Source organism: Neolamprologus brichardi, chromosome 12 (assembly GCF_056152115.1).
Source record: "Neolamprologus brichardi isolate AB-2024 chromosome 12, ASM5615211v1, whole genome shotgun sequence".
Classification (NCBI taxonomy): domain Eukaryota; kingdom Metazoa; phylum Chordata; class Actinopteri; order Cichliformes; family Cichlidae; genus Neolamprologus; species Neolamprologus brichardi.
The window spans coordinates 26,060,413-26,080,632 of NC_142115.1; the positions used below are offsets into that span (position 1 = coordinate 26,060,413).

General features: G+C 42.3%; 2 protein-coding genes across 2 annotated transcripts; one reads left to right on the forward strand and one right to left on the reverse strand.

Annotated features, from left to right (window-relative positions):
* Positions 1-262: 262 nt before the first annotated feature.
* On the forward strand, positions 263-4,641 carry LOC102784348 (ATP synthase F(1) complex subunit alpha, mitochondrial-like). The gene is made up of 11 exons (XM_006789859.3): positions 263-418; positions 890-965; positions 1,402-1,571; positions 1,751-1,924; positions 2,400-2,566; positions 2,672-2,972; positions 3,094-3,318; positions 3,416-3,523; positions 3,639-3,783; positions 3,869-4,019; positions 4,102-4,641. The coding sequence occupies exons 1-11, from the start codon at positions 359-361 to the stop codon at positions 4,178-4,180; spliced, it is 1,656 nt and encodes a 551-aa protein (XP_006789922.1). The 5' UTR covers positions 263-358; the 3' UTR covers positions 4,181-4,641.
* Positions 4,642-10,174: 5,533 nt separating this feature from the next.
* LOC102784633 (phospholipid phosphatase 1-like) lies at positions 10,175-18,228 on the reverse strand. The gene is made up of 7 exons (XM_006789860.2): positions 18,116-18,228; positions 17,741-17,928; positions 15,300-15,451; positions 14,921-15,201; positions 11,418-11,475; positions 11,148-11,324; positions 10,175-11,062 (listed from the first exon to the last, which is right to left on the reverse strand). The coding sequence occupies exons 1-7, from the start codon at positions 18,139-18,141 to the stop codon at positions 10,937-10,939; spliced, it is 1,008 nt and encodes a 335-aa protein (XP_006789923.2). The 5' UTR covers positions 18,142-18,228; the 3' UTR covers positions 10,175-10,936.
* Between the last annotated feature and the right edge of the window lie 1,992 nt (positions 18,229-20,220).

Genomic DNA, 20,220 nt, shown 5'->3' on the forward strand with positions numbered 1-20,220 from the left:
TTTGCTTACACAAACCTGGCCAAGTAAAGATGATTCTGATTGTAGTCTCTTAATTTCTTTGCTTATCTCAACTTTTATTTACTGAAAAAAATAGGTCCAGTTTTGTACCGAAAGTTTTTTGTTTGTTGGTTTTTATAACCTATTCCCCGATTTAAGTTAAGTTGGTTTGCACAAAATAACGTTTTTATTTTGTGCAACGTATAATTTCCGCGTCAGTAGGGGGCACCGATGAGCATTAAAGTGGGAACCAGGACCACAGTCGCTTAAATAGAAGAAGAGTTCATTCAGCCATTACGTTCACTCACAGGCAGGTCGGAGCTGCTAACAGTTGAGGACAGGTCATTAGCAACCCGAGAAAATGCTATCCGTTAGAGTTGCAGCAGCTTTGGCCAGAACCCTGCCTAGAAGGGCTGGATTCGTAAGTACTTTAAGCAAGCAAGTTGCATTTATTAAGAATATTGCAGTAAGTTTATTTAATATCCGTGCGAGCATTTATGGGTGTGAAGGGTAACGTTAATGCCGCAGGCCGCTAGCTAACCTGTCACCGGCTTATGAATGCTTGCGAATACCCTTCTAATAAGTCCTAGTTAATAATCGATGCTAAAAGTCTTGAAATTGGATGTTTAATCGTGTTTTTTAATGTTGCCCTTGTGAAGTGACTGACCTCGTCCTGTAGCACTAAATGTAGCACTCAAGCTAATGCTAGCTGTCAGCTAACAGCTCATTCAGCCACGCTTTGAAGGTCAGAAAGCCTGACAGCGCAACTCCTCTTCGCTGCACAAACTTACATTTGCCTCACTGCAAGAAGCGCAGTTGTAATCCTTATTTAAATGTCTCTTAACTTTCATTTGCGCTCAACTTTTAATTAAGTGCTTGTTATTGAATCCAGGTGTCAAAGACTATTCCGGCCGCCTGCGTTGGGGTCAACCACCTCCACACACACAGACCATGGCTGCAGAAGACAGGTGAGAAAGTAAAAAACAACAGACCAGAAACTTCATCCTGTACAATGCAGGGCATCTCATAAAGGCGACTTATTAAAATAATTGGTTCTGCTATGCTGTGTAATCCCTGTATATACGTCTAATAACACCTTATCTTAGAAAAGGCATCATCAGTGTTTGGTGTTTGAGACCCATATAACTCTTCATTTTAATTATGTCACTTAGAAATTTAAACCATGCATATTTTCTTTCTTTGATTTTTTTATTTTTTTTTTTTGGATAAAAGCACATTGAGGTGACAAAATTAATCCTTTTTGCAGCATAAAACCATGAGGTTTCACAACTGTTTCTCAACTGTTCCTCTACTTCTAAGTGTTTCAATAGATTATTGGGGAAAGCTTTTCTAATCATTTTAACATCCAGTTGTATTTATTTTTTGACGTTTTGTCTTTCACAGGCACAGCCGAGGTGTCCTCCATCCTGGAGGAGAAGATCCTGGGAGCTGACACCTCTGCAGACCTGGAGGAGACGGGGCGTGTGCTGTCTATTGGTGACGGTATTGCCAGAGTGTATGGACTGAGGAATGTCCAGGCAGAAGAGATGGTGGAATTTTCCTCTGGCCTGAAAGTAAGTCCAAAGGCACAAGGTTTCTCTCCAACCTGCACATCTTTTATATATAAAAATGGTTAAAGAGGAGCGCACCGTGGGTTTATCTTGTTGAACTGACAAAATTCTAAAAAAAATGCTAACAGTTTCAATTCAGTGATGTTATGTTTTTTCAAGAAACCATATTTATTATCCTCCAGGGCATGTCTCTGAACTTGGAGCCTGACAACGTTGGTGTTGTGGTGTTCGGTAATGACAAGCTGATCAAGGAGGGCGACATCGTGAAGAGGACCGGTGCCATTGTGGATGTTCCTGTGGGAGAGGAGCTGCTTGGCCGTGTAGTGGATGCTCTGGGAAATGCCATCGATGGGAAGGTAATTTAAAAACTTTTTAAAAATAATTTTTTGTTTGGGATTGTGACATTCAAGTTGATTAACTAGGGCCTTTTTAAAGAACTCATCACCAGACATTATCTTGTAGAGCAGCTAGACTGCCTATTAATCAGCAAAACTCTGCCAGTTTAAGCTTTCATAAATGACCTTGTCTCTCATTAGTAAGCATCCACATGAGTTATTTGGACCAGTGACGAAATCTTGCCTGTTTTTTTTTTTTTTTGTTTGTTTGTTTGTTTTTGGGGGGGTTTTTGTTGTTGGTTTTTTTTTTTTTGGGGGGGGGGGGGGGGGGGGGGGTTGTTTTTTTGTTTTTGTTTTTTTCCTACCTATTCATGACTAGTTCAGTAATTAAATGGCAGTCATTGCAACAGGACTTTTATTTCCCACCATTATAATACTTGCAACCATTTTGATGTTGAAGTTTGCCTTAAATTAACATTCTCTCTCACTCTCTCAGGGTCCTCTGGGCTCCAAGGTCCGTAGGCGTGTGGGTCTGAAGGCCCCAGGTATCATCCCCCGTATCTCTGTGAGGGAGCCCATGCAGACTGGAATCAAGGCTGTGGACAGTCTGGTGCCCATTGGCAGAGGCCAGCGTGAGCTGATCATTGGTGACAGACAGACTGGGTAATTATCAAAATTCAGAGATGGGTTTTAACAGTGGTTTGGTCTTGATAGGAGAGCTGTAGATGAGTGGAATATTTTTTTTAAGTTCAATATTCCACATTCCAGCAAAACTGCCATTGCCATCGACACAATCATCAACCAGAAACGCTTCAATGACGGAACTGATGAGAAGAAGAAGCTGTACTGCATCTATGTTGCCATTGGACAGAAGAGGTCTACTGTGGCTCAGCTGGTGAAGAGGCTGACTGATGCCGATGCCATGAAGTACACCATCGTGGTCTCTGCCACTGCCTCTGATGCTGCTCCGCTGCAGTACCTGGCTCCATACTCTGGCTGCTCCATGGGAGAGTACTTCAGAGACAATGGCAAGCATGCCCTGATCATCTATGATGATCTGTCCAAACAGGTGAGGATTTGCAGATGATTCTGCAAACTTTGTTCATCAGTAAAGTTTAGCATGTTGTGCAGACTTCTATTGGCAAATGTCACTATTATTCTCAAATTGAATAATTTTCTTTCTCCCACAGGCTGTTGCCTACCGTCAGATGTCCCTACTGCTCCGCCGTCCCCCTGGTCGTGAGGCCTACCCAGGTGACGTGTTCTACCTGCACTCCCGTCTGCTGGAGAGAGCTGCCAAGATGAACGACAATTTCGGTGGTGGCTCCCTCACCGCCCTGCCAGTCATTGAGACTCAGGCCGGTGACGTGTCCGCCTACATCCCCACCAACGTCATTTCCATCACAGACGGACAGGTTTGTTTGAAAAGTGTTTGGAGCTGATGTGCATCTGTTCATGTTTTGTATTGCACCTCTGACTTCTCCATGCCCCCCCCCCCCTCCCCCCCTTTAGATCTTCTTGGAGACTGAGCTGTTCTACAAGGGTATCCGCCCAGCTATCAATGTGGGTCTGTCTGTGTCCAGAGTAGGCTCTGCTGCCCAGACTAGAGCCATGAAGCAGGTAACATCTGGCTGACCTCCTTTTTAAATGTATTCAAGAATAAGATTTGCATGTAATTCAGCAGGAGGCTAAAATCTTAGATTCTCTCTCATTTCATATTTTCCTAACTTTATAGGTGGCTGGTACCATGAAGCTGGAGTTGGCCCAGTACCGTGAGGTGGCTGCCTTCGCCCAGTTCGGCTCTGACTTGGATGCCGCCACCCAGCAGCTCCTTAACAGGGGTGTCAGACTCACTGAACTGCTGAAGCAGGGCCAATACTGTGAGTTACTATTATTATTTTTATTTCTCTAGAAATCCTCATGGTATTTTACAGTGCAACTAACTGTCTTTAATTGTTCTTCCAGCTCCCATGGCCATCGAGGAGCAGGTAGCAGTCATCTATGCTGGTGTCAGGGGTCACCTGGACAAGATGGAGCCAAGCAAGATCACAAAATTTGAGAAGGCTTTCTTGCAACACATTTTGAGCCAGCACCAGGACCTGCTTTCCAGCATCAAGTAAGAAGAAAAACAAATCTGTATGTTTGAGCCTTTAAAAACCAAAATTGTTCAATCTGACCTCATCCGTTTTTCGTTTCAGGGCTGACGGCAAGATCTCAGAAGCATCAGATGCTAAACTGAAGCAGATTGTACTGAACTTCCTCGCCAGTTTTGAGTAATAGCACTTCGATTGATCTTCAGTGAGCTAACTGTCTGTGTCCCCAGTCTGCTTATATATGTGAACACACTGAAGGCCAAAACCTCCATGTACAGATTTGTCCAAATAAAATTTTACAACCCTGCAGTGGTGTAAAACTCTTCTGATTGTTTGGAGTTCAAGTTGGTTCCCTCTGAGCAGTTTTCAGTTTGACGAGAACAAAAGCAAACATGTTTTGAATAAATCTATTTAAACATATCAAAATGGAGAGGGTGATACTGCACATAATGAATTCATCAATGCTGTTTACTGTAAGTTGTTCTTCATAGGAGCATCATATTAAAAGGGGCTGATAAATGAGTATAGATTGACTTAAATGCTTTTCTCTGCTGGTTTCAGAACTTGGAGGGAAATGTAAGCCCAGTTTCTCAACTGTAGGGAGAAAATGCTTAAATAAATTCAGTGACGCTGTCATGAATCAGATCCCTGAGTACTGTCTTATTTTGAGAGATTGAAGAGACAATGTTTGTCTGCCTGGCTTAAATCAATACTGCATTTTACAGCTCAACGCGTATTTATGCAGTTTTTAAATCTGAACGAATGACTACTTAAAGGAGCTGCAACAAAATGTTTCATTGTGTATTGACTTATTCTTTGAAATGTTCCTCACAAAAGGCAGTGCCTTCTAGTTATGCTTTTTCTTAACGAGCTATGTCAGTGGGAGAAATGAAAAGTGGTAAATCTACATATGTTTCTCTTCATGTCCAGCAGGTGGCCATAAAATCTTAAATACTGCTGCTAATGAAGCTAAGAGGTGGTTTATCACTAGATCTTAACTGTTGGCATTGTTGACCTGGAGTACAAAAGAATTGGTAGAAATTACAAGATCACTGTTTATGATGTAAATTAAAACAGAATGCAATGATTCGTGTATCTCATAAACCAAATTTTAGTCACTATAAAATATGAAACAAGTGTTTAAACTAACACATCTGAAGAAAGTTGGGACACAAGGCTGAAAAGTAAGTGATATAGTAGAAGGAACATTTCACAGCTAATTAGGTTAACTGTTAGCAGGTCAGTACTACCTAGTGTAATACCCAGCATTATTGGGTATTTTTTTTAAAAAAAAAAAAGCATCTTAGAGAGGAAGAGTGAAGACTTTTACTATCTCATCATTTACAATATTCTGAGAATATGAAGAAATCTATGTAAGCAATGAACAAGTGAACAAAAAATCAGTGTTGGATGTCTGTGACCTTCAGGTGCTCAGACAGAACTGTATTAAAAGCCATGATTCTGTCATGGAAATCACTGCATGGGCTCAGGAATCCTTCAAGAACTCAATGTCTGTGAACACAGTTCTCCATGCCATCCACAAATGCAGGTTAAAGATCTTCTGTACAAAGAAGTACCCATATTTGAACACCCAGAACACCACCATCTTTTCTGGGCCAAAGCCTATTTAAAATGGACTGAGGCAAACTGGAAAACTGATCAGGTGGGGGGAAAAAAATAAAAATAATTTTGGAAAACATGGACGCCACATCTAAACTGAAGCAAAGAGTCACCATCCAGCTTATCAACTTTCCAAAAACCTGCATCTCTGATGATATCAGAGTGACCAGATATCCCTATTTATGTGGCTTGTACATACTAAAAAACAATTCAGTAAGATATGCAGTTTTAATTGTTAAGTTAGATATAAACACCTCTCAGCACTGTCCCACACAATTAATGTTTTCCCCAATCGATGCTGAAAACTATGTACAGGTAGAGCAATATGTGGACCCATTCAGATGATGTTGTTTTATTTGCATCTTTTACCAAGACAATGCTAAACTGCATACTCTAGCAGCAACTGTAGGCAGGCTTAAAAGGCTAAACTGGTCTGCCTGCAGTCCCAATATGTTATCAGTTGACAACATGTGATGCAGCATGAAACAAAAATATGACAAAGAACCCAGGACTGTTGAGCAGCTAGAATCCTGTGTCACACAGGAATGGGACAGCTTTCCTCTCCCAAAAGTCCAGCAGCTGGTCTTCTAAGTTTCCAGACATTTCTGGACTGTTGTTAAAAGAAGAGGTGATGCTATGAAGGGTAAACATAGTCCTGGCGCAACTTTTTTGAGACATGTTGCTGCCATGAAATTCAAAGTGGCCTTATTTTCCCTTTAAAATGTTACATTTTCTCAGTTTAAACATTTTTATAGGTTCTATTGCAAATAAAATATGGGTTTATGATACTCGAAAATCATTGCATTCTGTTTTTTATTTACATTTTATACAGCGTGCCACCATTTCTGGAAGTGAGTTACATTTTGCGGCTGATGGGAAAGTTAAAAAGTGCTAACGTGAATACAAACTACCGCATACCATTTCTCATTCATAGATGTCTTTCCTGACATACCACTGCAAGTCTACTGCTGATAAGCTGCATTTTTCTCTTCCTCTCCTGGGCGGCTGTGTTTCTCTTTCACACTTCTCTGTTTGTCTCTCCTTAAACAGGACAAAAAGTACATTTTTTGCAGTTAAGAACTTTGTTCTCTTTTGGTTACCATATCAAAAACCAAAGTTTATCACAACGTTGGCTCTCATTATTCCTTCATTTTCTGTAGGGTTTTTTTTTTTCTTACCTTGTTTTTTTTTCTTATCCACATAAATAAATTATCCGGAATTTTTCAACTTACATAACATCATCTTTTTTTCACTGACCACTCTTAAAAAGTTGCCATTTCACATTGTGCTCTGAGTCGCTTGTTCCTCCAACAGCATCACTGCCTGGCAAGATATAGTGAGACATGTGACAGAGAGTGAATGGAGATGCTTTCAATAAGCGCTATTGTTGATGTCAGTGTGACAAGAGAGATTAGGGTGACCAGATCTCAACAAACTAAATGTAGGACAAATCCAGTGTTTGTCTGGGACAAAGTGGGACATGTCAACAATGCTGGGCGGTAGACAAGTATATTTTATTTGAATGCAACTTTTCCATCACTATTGTAAAGGAAATATAATAAGAACAATAGGAAGCTGAAGTTTGGTCTCATGCAATAGTCTATCTCTGGTGACAGTCTTTGGGTTTCAGTAGGGATACATCCATTGCTTGGCATACCTTTTTTGAGCTATATCTAACAATTGTAGCAAGTTTTAGCCAAATATGACACACACATATTTTATCATTACTACATACTGCTGCGTCCTTTTATGTGTCATAGTTTCCGTCATATTCACCATAATCTGCAAAGCTTGTGACTTTTTGGTAACTTCCCTGATTGGCATAGCATTAGACAGGCTAACCTTAATTTGATTATAATAACAAGCTTTCCCTCCACATGCACTGGGAAAATAAAAATGCAGTGTTGTCCCAAATAAACATGGTCATCTGGTCATCTTAAAAGAAATTTTAGGCAACCTAATTGGTCAAAGGTGAAGCTTTTAATCACCAGATACACTTGAACTATCTATATATAATATTATTACTACTATTACTACTTATTATCCTTTAGCAGTCCTACATGCCAAAACTGTGAAACACCAAATCATAGTCCACCTAGAAAGCAAAGTGTGTCTCCAGTGTGCACAAAGGAGCAGTGTGCCCCTAAATCAAATTTGCTCTGTGAGGTTAGGAGTTTAGTCAAACGAGCAACAATAGTCAGCTGTCTCTGAATTTTTCATATCATCACATTCCTCAAAACTGCCACCATGTGTATGTTACTGTTTGTGAATATCCAAAATTATGTGGGAATTACCGAGTCTTTAACAGGAATTGAAACTGTACACGTGAGGTGATTTTAGACATTCAGGAAGGAGGAAGTTTGTCTCTAAGTGGAAGTTAGAGACTGATCTTTGTACAAAATATAGTTATTAGACTGCATTAACAGCCTATGAGACTGATTTGAGGTCAGGTTAGTATGTAGGTTTGTTTATGTCATCTACCCATTCTGCCATACTTGGAAATGAAAGCTAATATAAACTTCTCAGACCAGCAGTGGTTATTCCATAACCATGGCTGGCAGAGTTCCATGGTAGTTACAATATAACCAGAGACACTATCAGTGATCCTTTTAGAGAAACTTTGGTGTGAGTGACCTTTGGTGTGCTGGATCCACCACTTAGAGATTAAACAAGTTGACAGAGCTTTGTTCACATTACTTTTTTGGACCATTAGCAGCAGGTTTGTTTTTTTATTTAAACTTTTTGTGATAATTTGCAGTCATAGAATTTATATTTTCAGATAACTAAGCTGCTGTTGCGCTGGGAGGCTAATGCATCTCAAACCTTCTGTTTGAGAGGGGAAGCAAGTGAGGAAAACAAAGCTGTCTATAAGGTAGAGATGCTAAAATGGCTTTTTAGACAGGGGGTAAACACAGGGCAAGGAATAAAGATCAGTTTGAACTGTGAATCCTGCAAAGCTACTCAGTTAGTTACTTTTGGCTGCTTTCTTGTTTCCCTAACAGAGCACCACAGGAAATGGATCCACATGTTTGATTTGGCACAGATTTTATGTCACAACCCTTTCCTGACACAGCCCTGCCATCTGGGCTTGGGACTGGTATGAGAATCACACCAGCTCGTGTCCACCTGAGGGTGGGTTTGTGTGTCCAACGGGTCTTAAACTGGAGTTATTTCCATGTTCTGTGCAATATTTTTGGCTCATGTGCAATATCCTTGGTATGTGCAATATTTTGGTCCCAGTAGAACTACCATCTCCACCCTAAATGACCATAGCCCCTCCACCCTTATTTATTTATTATATTATATAACTGCCCTTGTATACAGACCCACAATGTTTCTGTTTCAATGTTTCTTACACATACACCCTGTATATAGTTTCACTCACATAAATGTATACATATACATTGCTTTTTATTTTATTTTATTTATTTATTTTCCCCTTGTTGTATATTGGTTTCTCTTCTTCTTACTTTTGCACCTTTGTGGTCCAGCTACCCAATTTCGCTGTGCAAGAAACTACACAATGACAATAAAAAGCTCTAAGTCTCTCTTTTGCATGTAAGGTAAATGTGTTAACCACCACACAGAGTATGTTAATATGTTAAAACTCCAGTTAGCCACAACTCTTTTGTCTAATTTGACAATTAACTAATAATTAACTAGTCTAGTCTATCACTAATGGACGGGTGGAACCACATTTTAATTTGTTGTCCACTTTGACCTTACTTCCAGCAGAGACCTCTCCTGCTTTCATCTTCATTTAGAAATGTTTTTAGTTCACCACAAAGAATCACAAATGTCCTTATGATGCAAACATACTGTAGCTGCTTTTGCATTGAGATTAAGATAATGCTTTAACTATTTCTTTAACTATTAGCAAGTGCATAAATGAGGTGATTTACCCTATTTAGGATCACAAACCAAAATTAAACAACTTTAGTACATCTGAGCTGATATTTGTGTGTTCTACTGCTATTACTGAGTGCTAAAGAACTAGCTAGCGTGCAGGTAATTAAATCAGGTTGATGGGATTTCAACTCTAAAGAACATTCTTACCTCAGTCATTTGCAACCACGGGTGACAAATGTGTAGTGATAGTCTTCCTGTTAGCATGCTTACTGGTGCTTACCCTATATATCCACATAACCATAACATCACTTGGAAAAGAAGTATCCTTTGATAAAATCCTCTACATTTGCATACTTGCGGTTTAAAAGGTCACCTACACTGACTAAATGACAAGCCAAGCCAGTGTTTTGTATTAATAACTTTTAGGTTTTAGTGTGGATTCTAAGAGTATTCTTAGATATACTCTAGAAGAGCATTCTAGAGTGATGGTGATTTTCCAAATCATCATCACTCTATTCCTTCCCTCTTTTTCAAATCTTTTATTTTCCCAAGACATTAAATTAGCTACTCTGCAGCAGCAAATTAGTCTACTTTTGTAAAATAAATAAATAAATTCACAAGTCACTAGTTACTTGCATTATATCTACACTGTATTTTGAACAGATAAGGCATAAAAGAATTAGCTTATTTTCTTTGATTCAAAGTAGCAAAATGACATTTTCTTTATTATTTGTCTCATTTCTTCCCAGTATTGGAAACGGTACTTTTAAAAGCTTAAATGTGGACAGAAACATAGCAATGTATACAATCTATAAAAGAAACAAAAAAAAGTCAATAAACTGTATTTTACATAGATTAAATTATATTGGGGAAATTACTTAACAGCAGGTAGCAGCATAACTCTAAGGCAAAAATAAACATAAGATGAGCACAAGATTTCTCAGTTCACTCTATTTTAAGGGCAGTCTTGGTTTTCTTATTCACAGGTTTCAGGCCTCTAAACGCCTGCTTGCAGTGCACACACAGACACTCTTTATATTCTGGGCAAAAGGAATTCCATTCATTCATGATGGTAGCATTAAACCAATACGCAAGAGTAACCACATTTCCAGAAGCTCACACTGTAAATTAAAACATAAAAATAACTTAAACCCAACATGCTGTGTTTTGTTTTACGGCTGCAGAATAAACAGCATTATATTGGATTTAACTAAAACTCGCCAGGAAGTCATGCTTCTTTTGCGATGCAAGTCTCATCCTCTGTAGTGCATTTTCTTCCTGTGACCAAAGTTTCATGGCTACACTAGGTAGCAGCTAAAGCCTGCAGGCTGTTGCAATGGCTACTGCATGGTGGCAAAACGTGTTCAAGACATGCACACAAAAAACGGACAGCAATTTAAAACAAATTCTTCAGTTCCATGGATTTAAAGGATAGAGGTCCCCACACTGTACTGTCTGTTGGGCCTCATGTTTAGTCAGTGCTGCCATAGTGGTTCCCATTGGAAGGGTTGTCCTGTAAACTGGCATGTGAGGCTTCTTCCGCCTGTGTCACCACTGGCTCCACTGGTTGTGAAAAGAAGTTGGCGACACAGAAAACCTGCAGGAAACGTGAGAAAGTTAGTACTCTAGTATTGTAACTGTACTAGAAATATTTAAAAAAAGAATAATAACATGAAACTTACTGTTAGAGCAGCCACTATACCGCCCTGCAGAAGGCCAGCGAGCACATCACTCCAGTGATGTTTGTAATCGGACACCCGAGATAGACCCACATACACTGCAGTAGCAATCAGGAAAAACTGAATGGTGGGACGCAAAAGCCTCGCCCATTGTGACCTCAGCCGGGCTTGAATGTATAGCTACAGTAGCAAGAGAGCAAATACCAAAGATTTTAGTATCTTCTCTTTAACAAAGCAACAAATCAGTTTGTATTAAAGACAATATATACTTACAACAAGGAACAGCATGCAGTACATAGAGAAGGATGAATGACCAGAGTAGAAGGACAGTCTACAATAAATAAATGAGAAATTGAAATTTAGAAGAAAAGAAAAAAAAAAATCAGCCTTTTATGTTTAAGTCCTTCTGTCATAATCAGTGTCTAAAACTGTCCTGTTGTACACCATCCATCCATCTTCTTCCGCTTTATCCAGGGCCGGGTCGCGGGTGCAGCAGCCTAAGCAGAGAAGCCCAGACCTCCCTCTCCCCAGCCACCTCCTCCAGCTTATCCGGGGGAACACCAAGGCGTTCCCAGGCCAGCCGAGAGATATAATCTCTCCAGCGTGTCCTGGGTCTGTCCTGGGGCCTCCTCCCAGTGGGACATGCCCGGAACACCTCACCCAGGAGGCATCCTTGTCAGATGCCCGAACCACCTCAGCTGGCTCCTTTCGATATGGAGGAGCAGCGGCTCTACTCTGAACCCCTCCCGGATGGCTGAGCTTCTCACCCTATCTCTAAGGGAGAGGCCAGCCACCCTTCGGAGGAAGCTCATTTCCGCCGCTTGTATCCACGATCTCGTTCTTTCGGTCACTACCCACAGCTCGTGGCCATAGGTGAGGGTAGGGACGTAGATCGACCAGTAAATTGAGAGCTTCGCTTTTACACTCAGCTCCCTCTTCACCATGACGGACCGGTGCAGCGTCTGCATCACTGCAGCTGCAGCACCAATCCCTCTGTCGATCTCCGGCTCCCTTCTCCCATCACTCGCGAACAAGACCCCGAGATACTTGAACTCTTCCACTTGGGGCAGGAACTCATCCCCGACCCAGAGTGGGCACTCCACCCTTTTCCGGCTGAGAACCATGGCCTCAGATTTGGAGGTGCTGATACTCATTCCTGCTGCTTCACACTCGGCTGCGAACCGTTCCAGTGCGAGCTGGAGGCCATCACCCGATGAAACCAATAGAACCACAGCATCCGCAAAGAGCAGAGATGAGATTCTGAGGCCACCGAAGTGAAAGCCCTCCGCCACTTGGCTGCGCCTAGAAATCCTGTCCATAAAAATTATGAACAGAATCGGTGACAAAGGGCAGCCCTGGCGGAGCCCATCACCCACCGGGAATGAGTCCGACTTATTTCCGGCAATGCGAACCGAGCTCTTGCAACAGTTGTACAGGGATCGAATGGCCCATCGCAATGGGCCAAACACCCCATACTCCCGCAACACCTCCCACAGGACACCCCGAGGGACACGGTCGAATGCCTTCTCCAAGTCCACAAAATACATGTAGACTGGTTGGGCAAACTCCCATGCACCCTCAAGTATCCTTGAGACGATACAGTGTTCCGCGACCAGGACGAAAACCACATTGTTCCTCCTGTATCTGAGGTTCAACTAGCGGACGAACTCTCCTTTCCAGCACCCTGGCATAGACTTTCCCGGGGAGGCTGAGGAGTGTGATCCCCCTATAGTTGGAACACACCCTCCGGTCCCCCTTCTTAAAGATGGGGACCACCACCCCGGTCTGCCAGTCCAGGGGTACTGCCCCTCTCCACGTAACATTGTAGAGGCGTGTTAACCAGGACGGCCCTACAATGTCCAGAGCCTTCAGGAACTCGGGGCGGACCTCATCCACACTAGGGGCTCTGCCACCAAGGAGTTGTTTAAATGCCTCAGTGACCTCGACCCCGGAAATTGGCGGGTCATCCCCGTCATCCCCAGACTCTGCTTCCTCCTCGGAAGACGTGTCAGTGGAATTAAGGAGGTCCTCAAGTATTCCTTCCACCGTCCGACAATTTTCTCAGTCGAAGTCAGCAGCACTCCGCCAGCACTATACACAGTGCAGGTAGAGCACCGCTTTCCCCTCCTGAGACGCCTGACAGTTTGCCAGAATCTCTTCGAGGCAGTCCAAAAGTCTTTTTCCATGGTCTCTCCGAACTCCTACCACACCCGAGTTTTTGCTTCAGCCACTGCCCAAGCCGCATTGTGCCTGGCCTGTCGGTACCTGTCAGCTGCCTCCGGAGTCCCACAGGCTAACCAAGCCCGATAGGACTCCTTCTTCAGCCTGGTGGCTCCCTTCACCTCTGGTGTCCACCATTTGGTTCGGGGATTACCACCACGACAGGCACCAACCACCTTGCGGCAACAGCTCAATGCAGCAGCTTCGGCAATGGAGACGCTGAACATGGTCCATTCAGACTCAATGTCCCCAGTCTCCCTCAGAATGCTGTTGAAGCTCTGCCGGAGATGTGCGTTGAAGATCTCGCGGACTGGGGCCTCTGCTAGGCGTTCCCAGCACACCCTCACTACGCGTTTAGGTGCACCAGGTCTGTCCAGTGTCCTCCCCCGACACCTGATCCAACTCACCACCAGGTGGTGATCAGTTGACAGCTCAGCCCCTCCCTTTACCCGAGTGTCCAGAACATATGGTCGCAGGTCTGGTGATACGTTTACAAAATTGATCATTGACCTGCGGCCTAGAGCCTCCTGGTGCCACGTGCACTTATGGACACTTTATGTTCGAACAAAGTGTTCGTTATGGCCAAACTGTGATTTGCACAGAAGTCCAATAACAAAACACTGCTCGGGTTCAGATCAGGGAGGCCGTTCCCAATCACGCCCCTCCAGGTCTCGCTGCCGTTACCCACGTGAGCATTGAAGTCTCCCAGTAGGACAACAGAGTCTCCAGGAGACTGGTTCCAGAGTTCCAGAGCCCAAGCCATAATCACATCATAAACATCTTCAGTGTCAGTTACAAGCACTGGTGTACAGACAATAGCATGAAGTGTAGAGGTGAGTTCATGTGAATTGTGAGCCCGACTATATCTAGCCGGTACCTCTCAACCTCACGCACTAACTCAGGCTCCTTCCCCACCAGAGAGGTGACATTCCATGTCCCAATTGCCAGTCTTAGTAGCCGGAGATCAGTCCACCAGGGCCTCCGCTCCTGGCCACTGCCCGGCACACAATGCACCCAACCCCTACGGCACCTCCTGCGGGTGGTGGGCCTGCGGGAGGATGGGCCCATGTCCCCTTTTCGGGCTGTGCCCAGCTGGGCCCCATGGACTAAGGCCCGGCCACCAGACGCTCGCCCTCGGGCACCCTCCCCGGGCCTGGCTCCAGGGCGGGGCCCCGATAAGCCTATCCCGGGCAGGGTAAACTGTTCCCTCTATGTTTTTCTCATAAGGGTCGTCTGAATCGCTCTTTGTCTGGTCCCTCACCCAGGACCAATTTGCCATGGAGACCTGGTAGGAGACCCTACCAGGGGGCAAAAGCCCCCAGATAACATAGCCCCTGGGATCCCTGGGACACACAAACCCCTCCACCACGATAAGGTAGCAATTCACGGAGAGGCTGTTGTACACAGTAATTATTATTAATGTGGGTGTATTTCATATCTCACTTGTAAACAGCAAATGCTAAACAGTATAAAAAAAATATAGGGCAAATCCACTGCAACTATCACACCACATTAAATCAAATATGTTTCATTTGGTTTGTGCTCAGGATCTTTACCTGGCTTCATCCACCAGAAATTCATCGCCACTGCAGGTGAAGTTCACGATGTATCCACCAGCTTTGCAGTTGATACGGTCCCACACCGGGTTGCATACAGCCAGGAAGTTTGGCCTCAAACGACCAATGGAGTATTTGGCTATGTCCGTCAGAGACTGGCTGGCAGCAGCTCCAAACACGTAGCTCCCCACAGCTTTGTAAAGACATGAAATATACTTGGTCCCCAAAGACTGGTTCCTGACGCGCGACAGGTAAACAGAAAGGCACTCTCCACATACGATCTGAGGAAAAAGATCAAAAGTGGGGGGAAAAATAGTCACACATGTTGACCAAAGGCAAAATAAGAGGCTTTGGTTGTAGAAGAATACTCCTGACTTACTACAATCAGTGTGAAGGGGATCATGACTCCTCCCAGCAGCTGGTAGGATATGGTGTCCTCTTTGAGCGGGTACCTGATGGACTCATCGTTACAGAAGAAACCCCGTTTGAAAGGGCTGTGTTTCGGGGTAAGGATAAAAAATGGAAGCCCAACTAAAAATAAAATGGAGCAAATGGAACAATTTCAGGTTTCAGCTCATCTTATGTCATTAATATTTGCATCATACCAACACAGGGAGTGAAGAGGCAATGCTGCTGCTATACAGTGCTTTAAAAAGTGTTATGATTCAGACACAGGAAACATAATCTGTCTGGATCACACAGACAATCTTTCTTCTCGAAGAGACACTTTCAACACTTCTTCATTGTGAGATTTCCCTTTCCCTTTCCCCCCAAAAAGGGCATACTATTTCATAATTAACTGCCTGAGGCCTTGAATTACTGCAAAAACATTTTTCAAAAAGTAACCAGGCAAATCTGTGAATATACAGCAGGAAGACCATTTTTATTGGCATATAAGTCACATGTTTAGCGTTAAACACTGAACCCATGATGTTAATCTGTACAGAAAACACCATAACATATGAAACGTGCTCTGACTTGTGCTCTTCCCTTCCCCTGTGGCTTCTTTAGACATTACAAAACTGCACCATCTCTTGGCTAAACTGAAAACAGTACTGCAATAACAGGCATATTTCCAAACATGAAGACTGAGGAATCATTGGTATTGATGCTTTTAGGCTAAATGACCAAATATAGAGTCACTGAAGCACAAAGTAAATCGTTCTGAAATCCTGAATAAACTTGAACTTACTGTTCAGGACATATGAGGTATAATTGTGCAGACATTTTAATTACGCAAATCAAACAATAAAATAAGGAACCAGTTCATTAACTAGTTTGTTCATTTTCTGTCTTCTTTGTTGACATCAGGTTGAAATCGGTTTAAAAGTACAGTACAGTTTAAAAGTGTACTGTTTTGTTTTCATTTTAGTTAGTTAGTACAAACATCTTAATCTTTGTCAGGGATTTATATGGTTCCCTGGCTATATGGTCCCCTGCTCAACCAGTCAGCTAAACTGGGATCCCCACCATCGTGAACTTTAGAGCTTAACATGCTAAATTGGACCTGGAGAGTCTAAGAGTCTAAGCTCTTGGATTTTGGGAGAATTTTCACAGTTTGACGTAAAGGTGAATTTGTCAGAAGCTCCACTTCACTCCAAGACTTGAGCAATGTAAATGGTAAATGGCCAATGTGTCTACATGCAACTGATTGCTCCAGAGCAGCAGAATGACAAAACTTCTGCTTTTAAAGATATGCTCACCCTTGCTGATGAGCAATTAATCAAGTGCATTTCACTAGCAGCACAAGGCTGCTACTTACCATCTTAAATCCTAGGAAGCAGGAAGGGTGTAGTTAGTTTTTCACAGGTAGTCTAGATATATAAGACTATATATACACATGCACCTTATTGAAGTATGACCATAATACCTTATATGTTATTTCAGAGATGAACACTGTACATCTGTTTGTTTGATAACTGTAAAAAAAAAAAAAAAAAAAAAAACCTCTGTAATCAGTGCACAGAGTTGTTCAGTCCTACTTTTAACACAGCCTTCAAATGCTGCTTATACAATGATTCATCCAGTATTGTTACTGTTTTGCATGGATGCTTTTACTGCAGTACACCTTAAATGCAGGTATTTCACTCATTTCACGTAAATAAATGGATTTCAATATTTCTTTCAATTATAAGTTCTGTTTAAGAATTAAAAACAGGGTAAACATCAGAGACTCAGTTTTTCCAGTCTGACTGTTGCCAGCTCCAAAACAAAACAAGCAATGACATGTACGACTCAGCATTGCACAGTCAACCACAAGACCCTGACTAAGCAGTGAAGCAGGAGTGCCTTGTAATCACAGGGAAGGGCTTGAGTGTCTGCCTGTATCTGTCCTTATCAAACACGGCAACTATCAAACTGAAGTGAGTGTCCCAGATACAAGGTTCAAGGCTTTTACAGCTATCACTAAAACTCCAGTCATTGTCTTTTATTGCATGATTAACTCAGCACTGTCGGATCCCTTTCGCAGACGTGCACCAGGCTCTGTGCTATTATTACATTTCAAACAGTGGGCTAAAAATACGGCTTTGCTCGGGAAACACAAACAGGGTGGGACTTTATCGCCCTTTTTCCATCTTCCTGCCAGGTTACCTAAACATCAAGCCTTCCCATGAGCATTTACATAATATATATCCATACCATTTGAATAGATTTGCTTTGACATCAACTTTATCTAACGTCTCTCTGACAGATCACTCCTTTAAATTCAGTTTGATGTAAAAACAAATCCTACGAAACAAACTTTTTTGTTAGATATTGGTAGCCGATGAATAAACAGTTTACAAGTCTTCAGGCTGGGACAGAATTTGATTTACATACCCAGGATAAGACACGCGATATCCAGCGCGATGAGAGGGATTCCAGTGGATTCAAACATGTTGCTCCTTCTTGCTCTGGGGGTTTCTGCCTTTAGAATAAATGGACAGTCCCGACTGACTCGGCTGCTGATCGGCCGTCGGCTGCTTTTTGGAGTGACGAGATGCAGCCTATCTGCTGCACATGTCTCGCTACTCAGTCCAGAAAATTAAAACACACCAGGGTCATTATCCTGGAACTGCCAAGGAGCTTCTAAATCTACCGGGGAGATAAAATATACTCTGGGAGTTTTTAAAAAAGGAAGAAGAAGAAGAAGACACTTAACTAAAGGCTAAATCTAATCTAAAAACACCACCACACACGTGACGAGCCTCTCACCCTTTGAGCTGCTCACAAACCATCATAACTCAGCGGGATTTCTTCGGCTCATAATACCCTCCAGTCCCCAGATGAAATATTACCGGTGACGCTGTGACACAAGCGCCTCTCTCCAGTTGTGATTAAAGATGCCTTCACTGACAGCTGGGAAAATATGTAATTTCGCTTAATCCGCCATTCAGGCCTACCGATACATAAGAATCGAATTCGGCCATTTTAACGACAATTTAAGTGGATAATTAATCAGCACATAAATAATGTTTGTAATAATGTTTCCTCCCCTCCTGTTTTTAGGAGTTTTGAGGGGCTTAAGACCTAAATCGCAACAAAAACCAATAGAGATGAAAGTTTGTTTAACCGGTTTTAGGGATGTTTAATGCAAACCTGTAAAGTTCCAACTGGTGACAGGTTATTTACTTAATTAACAGGATGTCAAAATAAGTAAAATTATACAGACAGGCGCAAACAGACTAAAGTCCTGTTAAAGTTAAGAAAACACCACGAGGAGTTTAGAATCTCTTTTTGCCCTTGGAAACATTTTGTTGAATTTCCGAAGGATGCCTGAAGGCAGCACTCAACGTGGAAGCGGTAATAGGAATCTTAGACCTATGGCGTGCCTGTGCTCTCTGCGACAGTCATGGGCCGATACAGAGCTGCTCCTCCCTCAGGAGCTGTAATGAGGTTTCAACGCCACTGCTATTAATAGGAGAGAGCTTCCGTAGGCCTAATCGGTCAAACATATTGATCTGATGCTGCTTCAGGGAGCTTCCTCGGGTTGAGTGTGTGTAGCAAGCATTTGAAAGAGAACCAAAACACATTTCCTGTTGGATCAAAACATGGGAAATACTTCTTCCTCAAACATACAGCGTTGTACTGTTTGCCTTGTTTAGTCTTTTGGGGTTTTCTTGGAAAACTGCAGGGAGCTTTAGGGATAGTTTTTGCCTCTTCATTTCCCTTACTCACTTTCAGGAGTTGGGGAGGACCCAGAACCAAAATTGCTTCTTAAATAGGAACTTTGCAAAGTTAAAATAGACCTGTTCTGTTAAGTGACAAGAGGAGCAAAAAAAAAAAAAAAAAAAAGACAGCATGTGCAGGACAAAGACGCAATGTGGAAGACAGCCAGTGATTAATAATGATTCATGATTAAATGCAGAGAGGTGCATAAACACATAGTGAGTAAAAAAGGCGACTCCAGATGAAACACTCAATGCGTCATGGGAATCCCCCAGCAGCCCAGGCCTATTGCAGCATAACGCGAGGATTCAGGGTCGCCCGATCCAGCCCCAAGTAAAAGTTTTGTCCAAAAGGACAGTTTTAAGCCTAAATTTAAAAGTAGAGGCGATTTCTGTCTCCTGAATCCAAACTAGAAGCGGGATATGGGACAGGGGTCTGAAAGCAGAAAGCTCTGCCTCAGGCTCTACTTTTAAATACTCAGGAACCATAAGCAAGCCTGCAGTGTGAGAGCAAAGTGCTCTAATTGGGTGATGCGGTCATTAAGATAAGATGGAGCCTGATTATTCAAGATCTGGTATGGGATGAGAATGATTTTAAATTTGAATATGGATTTAACGGGGAGCCAATGACGAGAAGCCAATATAGGAGAAATATGCTCTCTCTTTCTAGTCCCTGTCAGTACTCTTACTGCAGCATTTTGGATTAGCTGAACGCTTTTCGGGGAGTTTTAGGACATCCTGATAATAATGAATTACAGTAGTCCAGCCAAGAAGTAATAAATGGATGAACTAGTTTTTCAGTGTCATTCTGAAACAGGATGTTTCTCATTTTGGAGATATTGCAAAAATGAAAGAAAGCAGTCCTTCATATTTGTTTAATATGTGCATTGAAGGACACTTCTGGGTCAAAAACGACTCCAAGATTCATCACAGTGTTACTGGAATATCAATCTGTGTAGGATCATATTGTTTACAGAGTTTCCCCTGTTTCCAGCAGTGTTGAAGTATATTTATTTGGCAGTTTAATGTAATTTTTAAATACCATCTGTATTTTAGTGCAACGACTCACCTGACCAAACAAAATAAATCAGTCTGATCGCAAGCTGTAACAATTGTCATTACACCCTAAGCCTTATTTTACCTTAACCCTTT

Bases quoted from the DNA above. Each gene is read 5' to 3' on its own strand.
- LOC102784633 (XM_006789860.2), bottom strand. From the start codon at position 18,141: ATGATGGTTTGTGAGCAGCTCAAAGG. The intron at 15,452-17,740 runs GTATGTAAATCA...TTTTATTTTTAG, and splicing joins TATCGCGTGTCTTATCCTGG to TTGGGCTTCCATTTTTTATC. The intron at 15,202-15,299 runs GTAAGTCAGGAG...CTTTTTCCTCAG, and splicing joins TCCCCTTCACACTGATTGTA to ATCGTATGTGGAGAGTGCCT.
- LOC102784348 (XM_006789859.3), top strand. From the start codon at position 359: ATGCTATCCGTTAGAGTTGCAGCAGCTTTGGCCAGAACCCTGCCTAGA. The intron at 966-1,401 runs GTGAGAAAGTAA...TGTCTTTCACAG, and splicing joins ACCATGGCTGCAGAAGACAG to GCACAGCCGAGGTGTCCTCC. The intron at 3,784-3,868 runs GTGAGTTACTAT...TTGTTCTTCCAG, and splicing joins GCTGAAGCAGGGCCAATACT to CTCCCATGGCCATCGAGGAG.